At 42.2% G+C, this 16,175-nt stretch overlaps 1 protein-coding gene across 9 annotated transcripts in view; it reads right to left on the bottom strand.

The window, feature by feature from the left end:
* Positions 1-11,830: 11,830 nt before the first annotated feature.
* Positions 11,831-16,175, bottom strand: part of DYNC1I2 (dynein cytoplasmic 1 intermediate chain 2) — a 160,521-nt gene continuing 156,176 nt past the window's right edge. For all 9 annotated transcript variants that reach the window (XM_077447990.1, XM_077447992.1, XM_077447994.1 and 6 more), the window contains 3 exons: positions 15,185-15,325; positions 13,571-13,696; positions 11,831-12,433 (listed from right to left, as the gene is read on the bottom strand). In XM_077447990.1, coding sequence (XP_077304116.1) covers positions 12,320-12,433; positions 13,571-13,696; positions 15,185-15,325 — 381 coding nt within the window. In that variant the 3' untranslated portion in view covers positions 11,831-12,319. The remainder of the gene's footprint in view (positions 12,434-13,570; positions 13,697-15,184; positions 15,326-16,175) is intronic.

Raw genomic sequence — 16,175 nt, 5'->3', positions numbered from 1 at the left:
ATTGGATTCCCGTAAGGATTAAGAGAGATGGGAAGAGAATTTAGGGGAAATATCTCAGGAACAGTGGAGGAGGATTTTGGAGCTGGGACCGATGGTATCAGTCTCACCTTCACAGAAAGTATCTCATCTGATGCCGATTTATCGAGCTTACTATACGCCTAAGAGGCTGTTTAAGTTCGGTAGAAGATCAGATGATAAATGCCCTAGATGCCCGGGGACTGGAGATCTCATCCACATGGTATGGAGATGCTCAAAGTTATCTAGATACTGGGAGGGGGTTCTTACTACCATGGGTGAGATCTACTAGATAACTGAAGATGTAACCCGGACTGTGTATACGCGGATAGAAGAAGGAACCTGGGGAGAGGAAAAGTATCACAGTAGCAATACTGAGATGCTTAATCCAAGATAGAAAAAGCATTGTGATAAAATGGAAGTCGAGGACAACCCCCCCCCCCCCCCCCCCCTGGGTGGAGCTGGAGCAGGAGAAAGCCATGGGACTTAGTGCTTTGGCGAGAGTTAAAAAAAACACTACAGATGTATGTGCTCAGGTCAAATTTCATAAATCGGGTTTACATCCACTTTAACCAGTTTCCGTCTGGAGCACGACGATGTACGTCGGCAGAATGGCACGGGCAGGCATATTGGCGTACAGGTACGTCCAATTCTATATGCCGCCCTGCCATCGCGTGAGCACCGGCGGCAGCGCGCTCGCATGCCGGTCGGGACCCCCGTGAGTCCGGCCGCGGGTCCTGCGGACACGATCGCCCCAGGGATACCTGCGATCGTCTCACGGGACGGCTGAACTGGGAGATGCCGTTGTAAACAGCATCTCCCCATTCTGCCTAGCAACAAGTGACGCTGATCTCTGCTCCATGTGATTGAAGCAGAGATCAGTGTTCACTAACACAAAGCCCAGCCCCCCCAGTTAGTAACACGCCCCTAGGAACACTTAACCCCTACACTGCCACCCCCTGGTCAACCCCTTCCATGGCAGTGTCATTTACACAGGAATCAGTGCATTTGTATAGCACTGATTGCTGTATAAATGACAATGGTCCCAAAAATGTGTCAAAACTGTCCGATGTGTCTGCCATAATGTCGCAGTCACAAAAAAAAAAAAAAAATCATTGATCGTCGCCATTGCTAGTAAAAAAAAAATTTTTTTAATAAAAATGCCACAAAACTATCCCCTATTTTGTAAACGCTATAACTTTTGCGCAAACCAAGCAATAATCGCTTATTGCGTTTTTTTTTTACCAAAAATATGTAGAAGAATACTTATCGGCCTAAACTGAGGGAAACTTTTTTTATATATTTTTGGGGGATATTTATAACAAAAAGTAAAAAATAATGCGTTTTTTTCAAAACTGTCGCTCTATTTTTGTTTATAGCGCAAAAAATAAAAACCCCAGAGGTGATCAAACACCACCAAAAGAAAGCTCTATTTGTGGGAAAAAAAGGAAGTCATGTCGCACAATTGTCAGTTAAAGCGACGCAGTGCCGAATCGCAAAAAGTGGTCTGGTCTTAAGCCAGCAAAGTGGTTAAGGCACCTCAAAGTATGAAAAGACATTCGTGAGCCTTTTTTAAAAACGTAGTGCACAAACGATGGCCCTGCAACACACCATACAGAGCAGGTGCACTGGCACACATTGTGGCAACATGCATTTTAGCTCAAATTGCCTTGCACAATTGTGAACTGGCCCCACAAAATATGTACAATTAGTGAAACCAACTTTAATCCCCCAGTCTTAATATCAGTAAACCGGTTAAACTCCATTGTAAATAAATTACTGCCCAGGACTGGTGGAGTGCGTTTCTCATTGAAATGTCCAGCATGAGCCAAACTATACAGTGCCTTGAAAAAGTATTCGTATCCCTTTAAATTTTGCCATGTTACAACCAAAAAAACAAATGTATTTTATTGGGATTTTAGGTGATAGACCAACACAAAGTGGCATATAATTGTGAAGTGGAAGGAAAATGATAAATGGTTTTCAAAAGTTTTTTTATTAAATAAATGTGAAAAGTGTGGTGTGCATTTGTATTCCGCCCCCTTTACTCTGATACCCTAACTAAAATCTAGTGGAACCAATGAAGGGCAAGGAATACAGCAGACATGCCACAGATACATTTGTGGATAAGTTTAAAGCAGGGTTAGGTTATGAAAAAAAATATCCCAAACTTTGAACATCTCACGGAGCACTGTTCAATCCATCATTCAAAAATGGAAAGAGTATGGAACAACTGCAAACCTACGAAGACATGGCTGTCCACCTAAACTGACAGACTGGGCAAGGAGACCATTAATCAGGGAAGCAGCCAAGAGGCCCATGGTAACTCTGGAGAAGCTGCAGAGTTCCACAGCTCAGGTGGGAGAATCCGTCCACAGGACAACTATTAGTTGTGCACTCCACAAATCTGGCCTTTATGGAAGAGTGGCAAGAACGCCATTGTTGAAAGAAAGCCATAAGAATTTCTGCTTACGAGAAGCCATGTGTGGGACACAGCAAACATGTAGAAGAAGGTGCTCTGGTCAGATGAGACCAAAATTTTACTTTTTGGCCTAAAAGCAAAACACTATGTGTGGTGTAAAACTAACACTGTACATCATCCTGAACACACCATCTCTACTGTGAAACATGGTGGTGGTATCATCGTGTTGTGGGGATGCTTTTCTTCAGCAGGGACAAGGAAGCTGGTCAGAGTTGATAGGAAGTTGGATGGAGCCAAATACAGGGCAATCTTAGAAGATAACCTCTTGGAGTCTGCAAAAGACTTGAGACTGGCGCGGAGGTTCACCTTATAGCAGGACAACAACCTTAAACATACAGCTGGAGCTACAGTGGAATGATTTAGATCGAAGCATATTCATGGGTTAGAATGGCCCAGTCAAAGTCCAGACCTAAATCCAATCTGTGGCAAGACTTGAAATTTGCTGCTCACAGACGTCTCCATCCAATCTGACAGAGCTTGAGCTATTTTGCAAAGAATAATGGACAAAAATTTCACTCTCTAGCTGTGCAAAGCTGATAGAGACATCCCCAAAAAGACTCACAGCTGTAATTGCAGCGAAAGGTGGTTCTACAAAGTATTGACTCAAGGGTACTAATGCACGCCACACTTTTCACATATTTATTTGTAAAACATTTAGAAAATCAATTATTTCCTTCCACTTCACATTTATGTGCCACTTTGTGCTGGTTTATCACATAATATCCCAATACCCCAACACATTTTTGGTTGTAACATGACAAAATGTGAAAAATGTCATGGCCAGAGAGAATAATGTCCAACCTGCCCAGTTTTTGTCTTCATCTTGATGCAAGTCTCAGGCTAACTGGTCATTATTCTCTTACCATTGTAGCAGGAGAAAAAGAGCTCTGGAGGAGATAAACGTTGTACTATCCCTGGTAAAGATCTGGGGACAGGGAGGTGATAGTAGGTTGATATTTTTGTTCTTACGTGCACTTGTCTGTTAAAGGAAGCCTGTACTGAAGGAAATACATTGCAGAGCTCTAAGAATATCAGTTTATTCGCTGTTTCTAGCTCCAGTACTTTGAGTCACTGTCCTGGAATAATTATGCAGATTAGAAAGCCAGAACTGCCTGCTGGTTCAGTTACTCAATGTTTAGCCAGGCAATTAGCATTTTGAGGGGAGGAGTTCAGCAACTGAAGGCTACATATTCTACGTACAGGTATCCTTTAGGGTAAGAACATGTGCTTTGCTCATGCAAGCAGGTTCACATGAATGCTAACCCTTACAGCTGCTCCATCCAGGAAAGTGGAGTGACATACCCTATACCTAGGGGTATAAGGGATAATGTTACTTACACCGCTTCGGTCCACGTGACAGCATTGTTGCTTGGCTGCTTAGACACCTAGTGAAGTTACATGGGTACAGGGATAGAGTCATTATCTCTTTGTAAACTCCAACCTAATCAACTTGGAACTCACACAAGGATTTTTGTCTTCACTTCATTGGGTAACTGGAGTTTTGTGACAGCAAGGAGAGCCAGCTGCTGGGGTGTAACATGAATGGGAACCCTTTTGCCCTCCAAAGGACAGGCCAGGCTCATTTAGGACAGATAAATACCAAAGCTGTCTCAGGATATGAGATCTCAAGTTCACTGGAGTGTGCCAACCGGTGTTATCAAACCTTATTGGAAGCAGTGGCTGATTTTTTTTTTTCTTTGGATAAACATTACACTCAGTGGTCTCCATCACATCCACCCTACTGTCCACCTTCTGGTTGGGTCCTGGTGCTCTGGTGATGTAATAGAGGCCTGGCAGATGTCCAATCACCTGGAGGTGAGGTGTATGCTCATTTTTGGCAAGTCTATTGAAATTACATTCACCATATTGCTAGTACTTATAAAAATTAAAACTAATACAATAAAACAAATCTGTGGCCAGGCTACAAACACACAAGTTTTCATATATTCTTTACATGCACTAAATGAGCTTAAAAATGACAAAGTCTTAGGCTTAATTCACATTATGTATGGTGACAGACGTTTTAGCGTATAAAACGTCTCACTACTGGGACACATAGGAAACAAAATGTTTCCTATGTGTCCCATGCACACTGGAATGCAGCTTAGTGTTGCAGCATGCTGTTATAAAATGCAGACACGCTGCATTATATCACAGCGCACAGGTCTGAATCGCACTGCATTGAGCCGCTCGACACTGCAGTGAATAAAGTGTCAAAAAAAAATTGTGCGGTTAACCGTGCTCCGGCTGCTCTGCGCTTTAACAGCACTGCAGTGCGAATTGGCCCTAACCAATCTTTGTAGTTGCAGGCACTATGAAGCAATTCATCCTCACAGTTCGCAGATGAAGCACTTAAAAGGAGAAGTATAGGCAAAGCTTTTTTGGCTATACTTCTATTGATCACAGGAGTGCAGTTAGTTCTGCACTCATGTGAGCCAGTCCAGGTTCTGCAAAAGACCCCAACCACATGGTTGGGATCCATCCAGAAGCCTGAATTGGCATTTGGCTCAGCCTCTCAGCTTTCCGCCGAGAGCCTGAGCCACCCCTCCCATCCCAGCGCTTCAGTGAGCTCTGGAGGAGTGAGAAGAGATCCGCTGACTGAAAGTCACGTCTCTCTGCTCAGAGCTGAGGGGTTAACTGAGCGATGTTAATTGCTCAGTTCTCACTGGTAGGGAACAGATTCAACACTGGATCGATGCTTCACCCACCTAGGCGAGTATACATTTTTATATTTTTTTGGAAAACCATACTTCTCTTTTAATATCCTTTAAAGTGCAAGAAAACCCCCCTACCGTTTTTAGCCAAGGAAGCTGCCATATTTGCCTCTGTTTAATCTACAACTGCCATGATGTTGCACATGTGATCAGTTATGACACCAGCCATTGGATGGTTTGACAGTTTGCCTGAGAGCACAACCAATAGGAATGTTACATTTCCGGCACATGCTGGAAATAAAACTATTTTATGGATGGGTTTACTTCTGCTCCTTCCTCCCAGGAGTGACTCGACAGCCTTCTAATCTGTAATGCGCTGGAAATGGGGGAGCAGAGGCGCTGAGAAAAAAAAATTAAATGAGTTTTGGTACTTCTGGTTTGAAATTTGAAAATACATTTTGCCACAGTGCCTGCAGCTACAGAGGTCAGTAGAGGCTTTGAATAAAAGCCTACTTTCTGCTTGTTAAGAATATGTAAATACTTGAATATCCACAGCCTGGCTCCAGGTTCCATGTAGAAACAGACAGAGTTAAAATAGGATTTTTAAAACAGCTTACCTGTAAAAATCCTTTTCTTTGATGTACATCAGGGGACACAGAGCCATAGTAATAACTACGTGGGTTATATCGGCATATCAGGTGCTGGACACTGGCACGCCCCTTAAGGTGTGAATTCCCCCCATATAACCGCTCCCAGTCCTCAGTTTTGTAACTTTGCAATCAAAGTGTATAAGAAGAAGGAGGGAAGGATCTCCGCGTCCCCTGATGTACATCAAAGAAAAGGATTTTACAGGTAAGCTGTTTTAAAAATCCTATTTTCTTTTCTTACATCAGGGGACACAGAGCCATAGTAATAACTATGTGGGGTGTCCCATAGCAATGGCAACTGAAGGGGGGGGGAGACAGAATCAAGGAAACAGGAGGCCAGAGGACTCATACTGCAGCCTGCAGTGTATGCTCTGCCCAAAGGCAATATCCTCATGACCTTTAAAATTGATTTGAAAAAAAATCAGATAAACGTCTGAACCAAAGACCAATGTTGCGGTCTTACAGATCTGAGCCATAGAGGCCTGATGATGCACCACCCAAGAGGCACTAATCGCCCTGGATGAATGTGCTCTTAAAGTGGTTGTAAACCCTCCCCCACAACTTTGTCCCATGTAAATCAGCATAAAAACCCTAATGAACACTGCTTGTAGATATCTCCTTACTTGCTTAGTATTGTTGTAATCCTTGTTGTTCTGTAGAATGAAGTCACTGAACATGCCCAGATCTCCCCTGATTTAAGGCACACTCTCTATGTCTTATCTATCTGTTATCAGGACTTCCTACAGCACAACACTGAACTCTGCTAATCACTCAGAGCTTCCTCCTACACACCATGTGAACTCACATACAGTCTAAACTGCAGCCATTACTGCAGTCTTATCAGCTGAAGCTGATAAGTCTGACAAAGGGAAACATTAGACATCGGCACAAGTAAATACTATGAAATAAACAAGTAAGCTATGAACAGGGAAGCAGGGTTGCCATAGAAATGTTGGATTGAGAAGGAGACTTGCTTAATAGTACAGGAAGTGCTCAATGTAAGGGCGGAAAATACACTCCACTGTGGACTCAGAAAACAATACTTAAGATGGCGCTGCCTAACCCTGGAAACAAGTTTTTTAAAGTTTCTTTAAACAGTAAGTAATATGCAATTTGGGCTGGATTACAGTGGCTACAGTCTGATAATTACTTATTATAATGGACTAAATGAATAGAAGCATCAGAGTGGGAGAGTTTACTTCCTCTTTAATATGAGAAGGAAGAATTTCCTTCTTTAAGCTGAAGCTTGATCAATCACTTGACAAATCCATTTTGAAAATAGTGGATCTTGATGCTGCCTGTCCATATCTTGGACCCTCTGGCAGTACAAACAAAACCTGTGTTTTGCAAACCTGAGCGGTCACCCTTAAGTAGATTCTGATCGCTCTTACTACATCAAGAGACTGTAGTGCTTTCTCTTCCCCAGATTAAGGCTTCTGGGGAGAAACAAGGAAGAAAAATATCTTGGTTTAAATGAAAACCTATTACCACCTTTGGTAAGAATTCAGGATGAGAACATCAAACCACCTCGTCCTTATGCATGATGAAATATGGCTCTTACAAGACAGAGCCGTTAGTTCCAATACTCTTCTAGCAGAAGAAATGGCAAGCAAAAAAGATTATCTTTCTTGTCAAAGAACCAAGAGAATTTCTCGTAAGGTTCAAATGGCTGATTTAACAAAGCCAACAAGACCAATTTTAAATCCTAAGGATTTAGAGATGCCTTGATAGGGGGAATAACCCCCTGAATAAGCTACACACCAAGAGTAAGAAGCAAGAGGCCATAGGAAAAGATAGACATGGCCTGGATATGGCTCTTGATAAAAGTCAAGGCCAGCTTCATTTCAGATCCCATATGCAGGAATCCTGCCTATTGACATACTTCCTGGGGTGCCAACCCCTGGATCCAAACCAAGAAATTTATGCCTTCCAGATTCTATAGTAAGTGATTCTGGAAGCCGGCTTCCTGGCATTAGTCAAAGTAGACACTACTGAAGGAGATCACCTACAATCTTTTATAGAGTGGGATTCAACAGTCAAACCTGTTAAACTCCTTGTCCGTAAAGTAGGATGAAATACCGGACCCTGTGCAAGAAGGTCTGGCTATAATGGCAGAGTCCAAAGGACTTCGACTGCCCTCTTTTTGATCTCGATAAATTAAAATCTTCTGGGACCCACTGGGGCCACCAGAATCACCTCCTTCTGTTGCGGCTTAATCCTGCGGAGAAGGCGTGGAAGTAGCAGAGCTGGAGAAAATGCATAGATCATTGAGAACTGATCCCCTGGGAAGATGAATGCGTCTGTTCTGCCTGCTAGCGACCCCTTGTTTGACAAAGTTGTTGACCTTATTAATTAATCTAGATGCGAATAGGTCCATGTACGGAGTAACCAATCTGACATACTGCTAGGAAGATGTCGGGGTGAAGAGATCATTCTCTCCGAAATAATTGTTGGCGTCTCAAATAGTACGCCTGAAATATTAAAATTGCCGATAGGCAAGGAGTGTTGTGTTCTGCCAAAGCTAGAACATTATTCACCTCTTTTTGGGCTGCACGACTTCTCGTGCCTCCCCTGGTGATCGATGTAAGCCACTGCCGTGGTTCTGTCAGACTGAATCCTGAATTCTGTCAGACTGAATCCTGAATTCTGTCAGGACAGTCCCGTAATCTGACCACAAAGATTCTATGGCCAGATATACTGCCTGAAACTTCCAACAAAGTTGATGGGCAAGATCCTCTAACACGGACCATCTCCCCTGGACAGAATCTTCTTCCAGAGCTGCTCCCCAGCCTAGAAGGCTGGCATCTGTTAACACCTTGCAGGATAAAGATTTTCCTTCCTGCTGGATAACAACCACCAATTTAGGCTCTGACGTATTGGAAACAAACAAGGCCTGAATCCTCTTATTCCAGACCAACAGGATGGCGTCTTGAAACAGTCTTTGAATAAAACTGCGTGTAAGGGATTGACCTTGGAGGAGGCCACCATTTCCCCTAAAAATCTCCTGCAGCCAAAATGAAGGAATTTTCCTTTCCTGATAAGTTGAATTAGTCCTACAATCGAACTGATTCACGTCTGGGGTAAGAATACCTTCTTCTGTATGGTATCTATAGCCAACCCCCAAGTAACCGCCTTGATTATTTTAAGGAGAATCTTCCTAGGCTGAGAATCCAACCTAGAGATTTCAGCTATCTACAGCTGAGATCAGACTCTGGTTTTAGACCTGAGACTGAATGATCTATTCAAAGTAGATCTTCTAATAGGCTAGGACCGCTATGCCTTGAGCCTTTAACCTGGCTAAAGGAGGTGCCAGAATCTTTCAGAACACTCGTAGTGCTGTGGCTAACCCGAATGGCAGTGCCACGATTGATAAAAATAATTTTATATTTCAAACCGCAGAGATTTCTGGTAAGCGGGAAACTTTGGCACATGGAGATATGCAACTCCCCACCTTGCAGGATGGACACAGCCGATAAACATTCCGATCCTTTCATAATGCTAAGTGCCGATTCAGATCTCCGAGATCTAGAGTGGGTCTTACCTCTCTGCTTGGCTCTGGGACCTTAAAAGGTTTGAGCCAAAAACCCCTGTTCCACTAAGGGAATCTGATATCACCGACTGGGATAACAGCTGATCCAGAGACCAGAGACACTTCTCTTCTTTCTTTCTCTGGAACGTTAGGAGCATTCTTTGAGGAGACGGACACTCTTGCAAAAAGACTGCCGCATCAGCAGCCCCAAGGACCCCACAGGCAGCACCCAAACAGGACCCGAACCCTCAGATCGAAAGCCGACTGGGCCATCCGGGCTCTTGAAACTCTAGATGTAACCTGGAGAAAAAATAAATAAAAATAAATCACAGAAATCACTCTGCTCTTAACATTGTTCCTGCCAGTGTAAAATAAATAAATACTGTTGCGCACAACCTAGCCAGAAGGACTAAATAAAAATTCTAGAAAGCTGCTCACATAAAGTGTTCTCTACACTCAAACATAAAAAAGGGGGGGGGGGGGTGTTTTATGTGGCGCTATCTATAATAAAACTACCTGTGTCTGCTTACAAACAATAAATAATATTAACGCAATATATAATAATACAGTACAAACAAATGTGCAAATAGTGGAGGATAATAAAGTGCATACAAGTATCTGTATTAAAGTGCAAGGAAATATAAATCAATATACTAAATGACATCAGAAAATCGATCCATACAAATAGTGCAAGTTAGTGTACAAAGCAGAAATGGGCATACCCAAAAATGAAAACAAATGTTCAAAGAAAACAAATTGGAACAATAAAAATTGTATATATCCTCTGAAAAGTGTAAAAACAAAGTCCACTCAAATAATGTGCAATCCGTCCAAACGGCTAATATTAAACCGTGCAATGCGAGTAGATAAAGTGCAATCGACATCCTTCTTCAAGGCTTCAGTGCTCAACATGCACCCCTTATTTCCCCCAGCCTCTCACCTCAAATAAAGGTCCCTATGGACCGGATGCCACTTAGGGGGTGGTTAGTAGAACAGTCTTCCACCTCTTAACAGTATACCTCCGGGACCCAGACTACGTTCATCCACTATCAGCACTCCGGTTTCATATACAAATGAGTAAGGGGGCCGCCAATGTGTAGTATCGTTAAAACACTTTATTAATAAAGAATATCCACACTTACATAAAAAATTTTGAAATACAGATGTAAACACGATGCTTCCGGTCTCAGCCGCGACCGGAAGTGACGAACGACACCTAGACTCCTCCCTGACACGTTGCGTCACATATCACGTGACTTTCTCAAACCTTTATTTGAGGTGAGAGGCTGGGGGAAATAAAGGGTGCATTTTGAGCACTGAAGCCTTGAAGAAGGATGTAGATTGCACTTTATCTACTCACATTGCACGGTTTAATATTAGCCATTTGGACGGATTGCACATTATTTGAGTGGACTTTGTTTTTACACTTTTCACTGGATATATACAATTTTTATTGTTCCAATTTGTTTTCTTTGAACATTTGTTTTCATTTTTGGGTATGCCCATTTCTGCTTTGTACACTAACTTGCACTATTTGCATAGATTGATTTTCTGATGTCATTTAGTATATTGATTTATATTTCCTTGCACTTTAATACGGATACTTTTATGCACTTTATTATCTGGCACTATTTGCACATTTGTTTGTACTGTATTATTATATATTGCGTTAATATTATTTATGGTTTGTAAGCAGACACAGGTAGTTTTATTATAGATAGCGCCACATATAACAACCCCCCCCCCCCTTTTTATTGTTCCTGCCAGACTTTGAGAATCGCAGGACCTTTCCCCTCACTCAAGAGTGGGGGTGCTCCTTCATGAGAAGGCCTTAGCATTCTGCTTCATGGGCTTTCTGCCCAAAGGTCCTGGCTAACCACCTAAAGGCAGACCTGGGAGAAGACCCTGCCAGTAAACTTTTATTGGCCTTACTACCAAAAAGTACTGGATCCCAAGGCCCAGCTTAAAAGCATTCTCAAGCAAAACCTTGCGTCTTCGGATGACGAAGCCCGGGTACTGTTAATTTAGTCCATTACGGAGACATCAGAATGGATCCGGTCAGGATAGCTGGCTCTCATCAAAGGATTACTGCCCGTGGAACTCAGTACACACATCCTTACACGTGGCCAACACCTGAGACACTGCAAAAAAAACTGAAGGACTCCCAGTAATGGGAGGGGCTATATGGGGGAAGTTCACGTCTTAAGGGGCGTGCCAGTGTCCAGCACCAGATATGCCAATATAACCCACATAGTTATTACTATGGCTCTGTGTCCCCTGATGTAAGAAAAGAAAATGTCCTTGTTAATCACAGCCGTCAGGCTCAGAGGAATAAATGATGGAAGGACTGGATAGCTTGAAGTAACGTAATTATCTTTTCCTCCAGTTATCATAAATCTGACCCATTAGGTCTACACAGAAGAAACTCCCAGTCACATTTATTATAATAATCTATTGAACTTTACTATAATATTGACACAGAACGATACAATAATTGGAAATATTAAGTTAGAAATATTTTCGTTTAATAAAATGGCAGACTAAGTAATGGTTTTAACATGAAAGCTACAGGAAGTGTCCAATGGCATGCAGTTATTTTGTGTGCTGGGACTATACCAACCACTTCAACACACACGGCCCTAAGGAGGCAGAGGAGAACCAGTTCCCTCTGAAAAAAAAAAAAATATATAGGATTTCAATCTGTACGTTATTTGGTTTTTAAAAAGTGGAAAATGACTGAGCAACTTTTCCAGTAGAGTAAATAAAGCTGTACTCTTGTTAGATATAATTGAAGAAGGTCAGGGGTATGTATGCACAGATACATAAAAAGGGACGCAGCATTGGGTTGCAATGAAGTTTATAAAACATTGTAGTCCACAGATCCCAGCCAAATAACTCTTCTGACATTATCTCTTCAATGGACACATGCTAGTGCTCTGGAGGGATTGTTAGGTCAGTGTTGAGCTCCCCGTTATCCAAACTTGCAGGGAGTTTAACCAGGAATGCGGTTTGCAGCTTCTTCCTCGGCATCGGCCCTGTTGGCATTGATTTCAGCGAGTGTCCTGGCAAAGCGGGTCCATTCGTCATTCCGTGGCACAGCAATTTGCTGTAAAGGAAAATAGATCAGTAACTCTTGAGCACTCCATCTGTTTTCTGATTTTAATAAACATTTATTACAGCTACGTAGTGCTTTATGTGTGTTTGTCTCACACACACACACTATAATATTATATATATATATATATATATATATATATATATATATATATATATATATATATATATATTACAGCTTACAATCTAAGGTCCCTAACTCATATTCATTCATACAGTACACATACTGGGATCAATTCAGACAGTGTCCAAATTACCAGCATGTCTTTGGAGTGTGGGCAGAAACCAGGGTACTCAGAGGAAACTCGCACAGGGAAAACATGCAAACTCCAAGCAGGTAGTGCCGTGGTTGGGATTTGAACCGGTGACCCTAGTGCTGCTAGGCGGAAGTGCTAACCCACTTAGCCACTGTATTGTCCATAATCATAAACTAGATTATAGTTGGTTGCTGTAAAGGTGCAGTCCTTTTGTGCTTTTGGTGGATCAGGCTGTATACAGAACCTCCATTTCTCTCCACATTGGAATGACTCCCTGCTCCTTCCATGCACTAAGCTCCATCTTTTGCCATTAAACTGTCAAATACAAAAACAGCCAAAAACAGGTCTGGCATTTGACAACTAAATTACAGGGGGTGGGGCTTAATCTCAGCTTGGAGGAATAATAATTGTAACTTATACATGTTGGTGGTCAGGACAGGTTCACTTTAAACTGAATGAAAGCTTTACTGTGATGGAATACTGCTGGCTGTTTAGGACTAGAGCACAGAATGGTTTGTCTTTTGTTAAGCATTTCAAAAGTGTACAACACCAACATTACAAACAACAAAACACACTGCAAACATTCACCCACATCACTTCTTGATTAGTAAATTATACCCCTCTTACTTGTTCACTACAGGTGACAAAACTGCCCTAATTCCTACACTAAAAATATGACATCTGGAAGCGGCCTGCTTTCCACAGCAAAAGTGTAACTTTAGCAACGCTTTTATACATGGAATACAAATATTTCTTCAAACTATGCCAGACTTCAAACCTTTTCTGGCACTGCTTATTATGTTTATTATAACGATGAGGACCAACTAAAAATTATAAAAATAAATAAAATAAACAAAAAGTGACCAACGCACCTCTCCAACATCATATATAAAGATTTGCCCCTCAGAGTCTCCTACAGCAATCTCCCTCCCGGAGTGAGTCCATCTGACCCTATTAAGGGCCGGGTTTCCTTCCACATTCATGCTGGCCGTTGGTACCTGTTCAAAAAAAAAAAAGTCAGTCAACTTTCATAAACATGACTAGAATAAAAGCTTTCCTTTGGATGTTTGATGCACATTCATATAAAGCTGACATGAAAAATTAGGCTTTGGGTCACCAGTGAAAAATAGCAGTGCACATCCTGTGCCTTGAGCCCCATAGCTGCCTATCTTCAGCGTTAGATCATCTAAGGCAGTGGTCATCAACCCTGTCCTAACAGGCCAGGTTTTATGTATTACCTTGGGGGAGATGCAGACTAGAATACTGCAATCACTAAGCAGCAAATGATATCACCTGTGATGTATTTCAGTTATCTTGCAAACCTGGCCTGTTAGCGGGCCCTGAGGACAAGGTTGATGACCACTTATCTAAGGCACTGCTGCCTCTGACTACTAATCTTTCGAGATTTGGTGTAAGATTTAATGTTGTCTCTACCGAGTTCCACCCATTAGGCAGATCTGGGCTTCGTTCACTTCTCCTGCTGCTTCTTGAATATTCCACCACCACTATTCGGGGGGGGTTGGTGGTGGTGGATCTCGGACATGAAGATACAGACCATATTTCTTTAGTGATATGGCCAAGTCCATACAATGCAAAAAAGGGAATAAGGGCCCCTTTCACAGGGGTGGTCCAGTCATGTCCGCCTGTCCGTTTTTCAGACTGACCTGACCCTCCACTCTCCCCTATGGGTAGCCGGATGTAAACAAACTTGTGTCCATTTACACCCGGCTACCTCAGATCTAGCAAAAACAAACAGAAGGGGGATCCGTTCCCTTCTGTCTACTGGAGCGGATGCAAGTGGGGTATAAAAGGACAGCCAGCTGGTCTGTTTACATCGGACTGCCCGCAGATCAGGCTGTGTCTGCTCTACATAAGTAAAGCAGACATGGACCTGTCATAGGCTTGCTCGGCAGGGGATAAGCGGAAAGATGCCCTACTGAGCAAGTGGGCTACAGTCATTAATGGGCAAAAGATCAAATGCAGGTAGATCACAGACACATAGGCAACACTGGTGACTAGTCCTTGCCTATTCCGGGCACAGCTTCCACTGTACAGGTCCCTCTAATACCAGTAAAGGGGAAACCTTGTGTGGTGTAAAGTTATCATTCCATTCATAGCTTACCGGGCTTCCCAGTTTTTTTTAATGTAGAAACTAGGATACAAACAACTAAATACTAAGTCCATGTTCTGACTGATCAGGAAAAAGGGAAGCAGTTAATTTCAGTTCGAAAAGAGGTGCTGTAGGGGCTCTGTGCTTACTGTATACACTAAAGTAAAGAGAAATAATTACATGTGAAAAATTATGACTATAAACTCCATCGAATCTTTTTGCAAATTATATTCACAGCTTTGCAACTTTGTGCCTTAATGATGTAATTGTTGTGACAAGAGAAACAAAATACCGCCGTTATTATGTTATGTAAGACAAAGCCTCAATCATCAGACCCGTGGGATGCTGGCCCAGCTCCTGTAAATCTATGGCTCACCTCTGTATCATTGTTGAGGTTCCATAGGTCCAGTCTTCCTACACCGTCCACACAAGCAAACAAAGCTGGATGAGTAGGAGACCACATGACATCATACACGTAGTCTGCATTGTCTTCAAACGAGTACAAAGGTTTATTATTCTAGAAAAAGAAAAAAAAAAAAAGACACAGATCCTCAATGTGCAGGAAGCAAAATCAAATGATAATAATCAAGAGGCAGACAAAAAAGGAGAATTTAACAGTACATCAGTCCAATCCCAGAGCCTGCAGACTCCTTTAAGGTAAATATGAGAACCCATCCCTAAACAGGACAGAAGTGGATCAAAATTCAGCTGGTTCAATAGGGACTCTTTGTTGAAAAATCTTCTCAGGGGCTGCAGCCGATGGGATCAGCGTAATCTCACAGCAGAGAGTCCCCGCTGTTGGAACACAATGTCTCAGCTGGGAGGATTCCTCTCTCCACCTCGGCTGTGCAGATGGAGGAACCAGTTGTTTTGTTTTTTTCAATTCAGCCTGTGGGCTGAATAAAAAAAATGATCCATCTATGGCCAGCCTAAGAGTCCCTGACTTCGGCATGTACACATACCATATACATGCAGATTAGTCTAACCTGCCTAGAACTGTTCAAATCATGAATTACAATTGCCTGGATTTACAAACTGTATTAATTCCATAAATCTGGATGAAAATATTTAGCAAAGTAAAAAAAAAATGATAGGAGAGGTTGTAGAGTTCCCAGATTGACCAATTTGACCAATGATAGTATTGGCATGAGCAGAAGTAGGGAAGAGCATAGATGAGAGCATAATAATCAGCTCTGTGCACTCTCTTCTATCATGGTTGCCCCCCAGCCCCATGTACAGCTTATGATACACATACAGCAAAACAGCAATCACTACTATTGTTGTAGATATAAAGGAACATTATGCTTTCACTATACAATTTCCTCTTTTCCTAAGGAAAATGACCAGCATTACATGAAGGAAATAAA

Source organism: Lithobates pipiens, unplaced genomic scaffold, assembly GCF_037356315.1.
Source record: "Lithobates pipiens isolate NorthernLeopardFrog02 unplaced genomic scaffold, aLitPip1_a1.2 Scaffold_22, whole genome shotgun sequence".
Lineage (NCBI taxonomy): Eukaryota > Metazoa > Chordata > Amphibia > Anura > Ranidae > Lithobates > Lithobates pipiens.
This window is presented reverse-complemented; position numbering and strand designations above follow the sequence as displayed.